The 6,403-nt window shown below is 31.5% G+C and overlaps 2 protein-coding genes across 4 annotated transcripts; both read right to left on the bottom strand.

Moving 5' to 3' along the window:
- Positions 1-2,523: 2,523 nt before the first annotated feature.
- On the bottom strand, positions 2,524-4,134 carry LOC108489065 (valerianol synthase TPS1G-like). Its single transcript, XM_053019905.1, has 4 exons — positions 3,890-4,134; positions 3,682-3,823; positions 2,894-3,142; positions 2,524-2,838 (listed from the first exon to the last, which is right to left on the bottom strand). The coding sequence occupies exons 1-4, from the start codon at positions 4,132-4,134 to the stop codon at positions 2,524-2,526; spliced, it is 951 nt and encodes a 316-aa protein (XP_052875865.1).
- A 1,238-nt stretch (positions 4,135-5,372) lies between these two features.
- On the bottom strand, positions 5,373-6,403 carry LOC128281553 (casbene synthase, chloroplastic-like). 3 transcript variants are annotated; one of them, XR_008271781.1, is made up of 3 exons: positions 6,104-6,403; positions 5,879-5,967; positions 5,373-5,665 (listed from the first exon to the last, which is right to left on the bottom strand). XR_008271781.1 is itself a non-coding variant. In XM_053019741.1 (2 exons), exons 1-2 carry the CDS (start codon positions 6,365-6,367, stop codon positions 5,387-5,389), a joined length of 543 nt encoding a protein of 180 aa, XP_052875701.1. In that variant the 5' UTR covers positions 6,368-6,403; the 3' UTR covers positions 5,373-5,386. The 3 variants fall into 3 exon arrangements, 2 of the variants coding, with proteins under 2 accessions (XP_052875701.1, XP_052875702.1); XM_053019741.1 differs by lacking the exon at positions 5,879-5,967; XM_053019742.1 differs by lacking the exon at positions 5,373-5,665 and having other exon boundaries at positions 5,750-5,967.

The following is a 6,403-nucleotide window of genomic DNA, read 5'->3' on the forward strand; positions in this document are numbered from 1 at the left end:
ATGGCTTAGCAACTACGATGACGTGATAAATAGAAAATGTCATTTATTAATCCTTATGTCTCTACCACACCTTTGTTGTGGATATGACTTTTAAAGAATCCTCCAAATACATGGAAAACGTAGTAAAAAATGAACCTACCCATGTCGGACATGCCACTTCGATGGTATGCTAATGACCACAAACGGATAGTACCAGAATTGTGCATATAGCAGGTACTCATGCAAGCATGCATTTGTCTAATAAAACAAGAGAACCGTTTTTCTTATTCAATTTAGTTGTGATATCCGTATTCTGTTATTTATTTCCTAATAAATTGCTTTCCTCCAGGCAATTGAAGCTCTCGATCCAAATCATCAATGTTCGGAGTACTGGAATAACAAGACTGCTCGTGATAACAATAAAGTTAAAAAGTACGCGCTCGGATTGAGTTGCTCGGTAGGCGAATCAAAAGCAAATATTTTGGGTGTTGATTTGACAAAGCAAGATCACGAAGATCCTAATCAACATTCTGTTGATGAAGAAATACAGGTAGTCCTAAGAGGACTTTTCAAGAAGGCAAGTCCTGAAGAGTTGAAAATATTGCGCAGGATACTCTGCAGCGACTCACGAAGTCCCGAACGGCAAGTGGCATATGAAACATTGACGGAGGAGATCCGTAAAACATGTCGATAAACAGTACTATTCCAAAAATAAAGGTAAAAGAAAAGAGAATTAAATTAGTTCTGGTAGATGATTCTGATAGGGAGTAGATAAATATAGCTTTGATTATCAGATTTTCATGCTGATTCTTTCAACTACTGATCCGGTTCTGGTCTTATATCCGAAGTCCGATACGAGCAATGTTGTGATTCACAGCAAAATCCTCCATTGTTAATGCCACTAACTTATCATAGATAACATCGCAGAATTTTGGTAACCTTACTGAAATAGATGTCATTTTTAGTAAATAGTCTTTTGCTTTCACATTTAGTATTTGTGTTATTTTTGTATGCTTAGGAAGGACTGAAAATTCCCAAATGATAATCATAATAAAAATAATGTTTCAAAATTCCTCAATGATGAATATCTAAAAATTTAGAATTTTTTTAAAAATTGGTCATGAGTTAATTTTAAGGTTAAGTATACCAAAAATATCTTTAAGTTCTTAAATTATTTTTATATGATTTTTACTTATAAAAATCATTGATTTTAATATTAGATTGTTTTTTATTTTTATTTTTTGAAATTTAGGCATCAAAAGTGATTTCTTAAAAGTGATTGAAAAATTATATGTTAGTATAAGAGGTTTTTCTAAACAAGGTATAATAGATGAAGCTCCTTTTTAATATATTAGTTTCATAGGAGTCAATTTTAACATTATTTTCCTACATTCAAAAACAATACCTAATTTTTGAAAATGTAATGAGGGCATGCTGGAACTATAAACTGGAAGTCTTCTAATGCCATGGTAATTGAAGTTGGCTCTTCGGTGGTGTTTTCTTGGTGTATCAATAAGGGGTTGAGACATTAGTCACTTCAGGCAATTTTTCTTAGAAATTGAAGTGCAAGGATGGAACTATTGTCTTCTCTTTAACGGATAGAAATGGAAATGACCTGGCGTTCTCATTGGCTTTGGCGGGTGTGAATTGGACACAAGTGTTTAAAGTATGGTGGTGATTTTTGCTTTGTTTAGTGTTTTATTGTTGTTAGATCTAGGCTTTTAGCTAAAAAAAAACGAGGGCATGCTGTAAAACAAAACCAAATAATCGATTAGTATTACAACATATCATGGTTGAATAATATAAGAGTGACTTTGTTGTTGAAATGTCTTTTGTTTGCAGTAGGATGTATTTGATATGTTTTTGTAACCTTTTAAGTCTTCCTTTATGTTAATAATATTTCACATTGGATAAGAAAAAAAAATGGCAGGTTAAATTTTGCTATTAATTCCTGTATTATAAGTCATATATTTTAAATATCTTTACATTTATTAAGTTTTACTATTTTCAAAATATTATGTGTCAAATATATTATCATATGTATAATGTTATATTAACTTTTATTTGTAAATATTACTTACAAAAAGATCAATTGGTGGATTTAGAAATCATTGTTTGCATCAAGATTGAATTTTAAAAATTCAAAAGTATAAAGACCAAGAATGATCAAATTAGAAAATATGGACAAAATCTACAACTTTACCATAGAACATGACTAATAGCAAAGTAGCAGAGCTTAATGAAACATATTTAATTGTTACCATTTTGAGTTAAGTCTTAAATTTTAATACTCAAAAACTGGCTAAATTAAAGAAACTAAGTCTACTTAAATTAATGCAAACTATTTTAGTTTTACATATTTTCATAATTATGTATATATATGATTAATATTCCAAGAATCTGAGAATGGTTAATGGCTTGGTGGGTTGGTGGGGGAGGGATGTTTACACCATACAACCAATCCGAGTATGAGTTTCTCTGAGAAGCTGTTGTAAGGCTCGATTTAATGGCTAAGTGGCGTAAAATAAATAGATATAAAGTTGGTTAAAGGGGTATGGGATGAATGAGCACTTTGGCGATGGCATCTTTCAAAGATAGTTCAGGCCTTGTGAATCCATCGTCTTTCTTGTAAAGAACCAAAACTAAACGTGCAACGTTAAGAGCTCGCACCGCAATTTTGTTTGAGACAGGCATTGGTTTAAGACAAGCTTCGTTCATGTCTTTCCAAGCAACCTCAATCATTTCCCTGTAAGCTTCGACCGCTTCCTGTCTTGTAACACCATATTGTTTCATGTAACAACTGGTTCCACAAACCAGTCCCCTCTTTTCTTCAGCCTTAATTTCACCATTAACACATTCCTGGTTACATTGCTAGAAGAGTTTTTAGAAGAAAAAGAAAAGGTGAGGGATATACCTCATTAGTTGAGAGATCATCGTAGAGACGAGCAATTTTGTTGACGGTTTTATGAAGTTTGTTATCAGTATTGATCAGCCATTGATATGCAGTTTCATCTGCTTCTTCCATTCCTATCAATGCTTGACAGACTGAAACAAGGCCTGCACTTGACGTCATTGCAGTGTCCATATACTCATCAAACGTTGGCACATAACTTCTATGCACCCAACGTCGCTCAGCAAAACAGGCTTCTGCTAATTTCTTGAACTAATCACCAATACAAAGTAATTAATTACCCATAATAAACTTTATGTTGTGATGCAACTTAAATTAAAAATTTATGGGATCTTAAGGACTATTCTAACATTCGAAACGTGAAATATCAGTTCAACCAGACATTTTCAATGAGCAAACATACTTTGTGTGTTCTTATGTCTTGGTTGATGACCATGTATTGCATTAAGGAATGAATTATGAAGCTTTTATCTCAAAACAACCTCTATCAAATGACTCCAACTATGCATAGGCTCATAATTAAAGTGTACGAGACTAATTTTAAATCAAATTATGTTGAAGATTGCATGTCCAATTATGTTGAATGATTTTCTACCTAAAAGTCTGGTGGGTTCTTTGTATAAGATTATTTTGAAAATCTTAATTAATAGACTGAACAAAAGTGTTGAGTTAAATAATAAATGATACACAGTTAGAGTGTTTAATTTTATAGATGGGTAACAAATTATGGATGGATAGTGCTTGCATGTAAAATGTTATATTGTATGAAGAATTGATGCAACCTAATTTACCTCATTTATAGCGTAGGAAATGGCATAAGATCTTCCTTCTTTTCTCATCTTATCCTCAGCTTCATTGTGAATATTCAAGATAGTCTCGTAAACAAGTTTTAAGTAATTTGTTGGAAGTTCATCCATAATACCAATATCAAATCTGCGCACCACCAATTAATTTTTATCATAATTCATTAAAATATTAATAAGAATTTATATATAGTACCTTTGGATTGCATCGGTGAAATATTGGAGTTCTTCATAAGTACCATAGGCATCGTAAGTATCATCATTGAGTACTAAGGTTGATAATAGTTTAGCATATATGTTGCAAGCACGTGCATAGCATGGTTCAAAATAAACTGCTATCGCCGAGAAAAAGCACTCCACAATTCTATTTCTTGCATTTGGAAGCCTTGATTCCATATTTTCTTCTTTCCAGTCACTGTATGCCTCAAGTAAGCATGGCATTAACTAAGATTTTAGAAAACGAAAAGTTTTGCTTTGTGTTCAAAATAAAAACAAGAGTTCTTAATTATTACCTACAAAGGTTGCTTAGTTCCTGTTGAAGCATCATTTGGATCCGATTGAAATCATACTTAGCAAACTTTAGTAACGTATCATTCCTTGCTTCATCACCATCTTCATCTTTTTCATAAAAACATATATATTGCCTTGCTTCTAGTCTTGGAACCCCTCTTTGGTAGGGACAATAGAGGGCATTTTCGATGTATTGGGCATAGTGTGTACTTGTTCGGCTTACCATAGACTTCAACTGTGATGTTGTGAAAGCACAAGCTTCATCAAGAACGAGTTCACCGTTTATTCTAAAATGGGAAGCTTCATATAAACTTATTAACTCTTTTGTATCACTAACTTTAAACTCACCATTCTCATCCTTGAACTTGTTAAAAATATCTGATTCAATATTCAATACATTGCATTAGCATTTTCAAATAATAACAATAGACTACCATCTGCTGGTGTTTCAGTGCTTGTATTCTCTTTTTTTTTTTTTTCCTTCCTATGAGCTAAGAGAAAAGTTTTCTTCTGAACAAGCTAAATATTTTTAAGGGTTAGAATTAAATTATAAAATTATAAAATATTTTAGTTTTTTTCATGAAAATTGTAAATTATTTAATTTTTTGAAATTAATAAATATTCAAACTTTATTACACTAAAAATATATCTAATAATGTAATGGTTTTTTATTAATAAACGATTTTGTTTATATACTAAAAAGCATAAAATATTATAAGAGTAAAATCAATATTATAAGAATTAGATGTTCAAAGCAATTAAATTACAAATTTCTAATCATCACAAAATAAAAATTCTCACACAAAAAATAACACAAACAAATAATAAAAGTAACACTAAACATTTATTATATAAATAATAAAAATAAAATTAATTAGTTAATCTAACTTAAATCTTATTCAAAACAAGGTTTAATTGATATTGAACTCATTTCTACTGTTTTTATTTATAATTTCAATACCTCTTGGTTTTAGTGTACTAGATGTGATTGGATCAATGATTTTCAGTTTAACAATTTTATCTAGTCTAATTCTTATAATAGTAAGTAAAATAATAATTTTAAAAGTCGAAAGGATGGATTAAAGTAAGTATTTACTATTTCATGGCATATGTCTATAACTAAAAAAATCATTTGACACGAATCAATATAAAATCAATATGAATGGTCCTCGCAGGATAAGTACTAACCAGAAGACATATTATAACCATGAGATCTGAAAACTTGAAATATGATTGCAATTGCGTGCAAATTATAACCATAGTTATGAATGAGTTTACTTAATTCATCAAAACAGTGAGTTAATTGTTGCTCTATTTCGGTCTCGAAATGGTAGGATACTCCTAGGCGGCATAAGGAATTTATCAAAAGAACATTGTGTAAAGGATCAGTTGTAGAAGCCATTAACATATCCTTCACCGTTTCTTTCAACACTTCAACTTGTCTTGAGCACCGATTAAGTTCCTACATATATATTATTATATATAAGCAAATGGAAATTAAGGTTGAATTTTAATTTGTCAAACAAGTATATATGTGCACTTATGTGTTATATAAATCATAAATATTATATATATACACAAATACATGTAAATATTCAAGTATGTTGATGTGTCCCTACTTTATTAAGAGTTATATGAGTTTAAAGGTTGAGAGTTAAATCAACAAATCCCATACTATTCCTAATTATTCTGATGGTACCATAGCTCCCTCAAGATCCTCTACATACTAGGTCTTGGGTTTGATTCTTGCATGAACTTGCTTTTCTGCAACAATGGTGCCATAAAATATGTAGATAATATCATTAAATGAAAATGAAAGAAATTAAACTTGATGTTTTCAATGGATAATATGGAATCAAAATGAAGGAAATGATGGATGTAATAATGTATAAATATATACCGAGATATCAAAGGAAAGAGTGAGGAAACGATCACCCCATATGTCTGGGGGAAAGTTGGCCAACGGACGACCACTTTCTCGATGGTTACAGCTTAATGGCGCAGCCTTTGTGGAGCTTGTGGAGTGAGCTGCAACAAAGCAGCACCTCTTGGCCTTGTGCAGGCGTAGGGGAATAAGCATTGGGAATGGTGGAGAGGGAGCCTTAGAGAGGCAAAGGAGAATGCTGGTGTTGCCCAAAACACTGCCTTGGACTTGGACTGCCATTTCTATTGCTAATTACACAACAGAACTGGATGTGAA

The sequence above is a fragment of the Gossypium arboreum genome, chromosome 10 (assembly GCF_025698485.1).
Source record: "Gossypium arboreum isolate Shixiya-1 chromosome 10, ASM2569848v2, whole genome shotgun sequence".
Taxonomy (NCBI): Eukaryota; Viridiplantae; Streptophyta; class Magnoliopsida; order Malvales; family Malvaceae; genus Gossypium; species Gossypium arboreum.

Bases quoted from the DNA above. Each gene is read 5' to 3' on its own strand.
- LOC108489065 (XM_053019905.1), bottom strand. From the start codon at position 4,134: ATGCCATGCTTACTTGAGGCATACAGTGACTGGAAAGAAGAAAATATG. The intron at 3,143-3,681 runs GTAAATTAGGTT...ATTGGTGATTAG, and splicing joins TTTCCTACGCTATAAATGAG to TTCAAGAAATTAGCAGAAGC. The intron at 2,839-2,893 runs GTATATCCCTCA...CAATGTAACCAG, and splicing joins ATGATCTCTCAACTAATGAG to GAATGTGTTAATGGTGAAAT.
- LOC128281553 (XM_053019741.1), bottom strand. From the start codon at position 6,367: ATGGCAGTCCAAGTCCAAGGCAGTGTTTTGGGCAACACCAGCATTCTC. The intron at 5,666-6,103 runs GTATATATTTAT...ATATATATGTAG, and splicing joins CTCTTTCCTTTGATATCTCG to GAACTTAATCGGTGCTCAAG.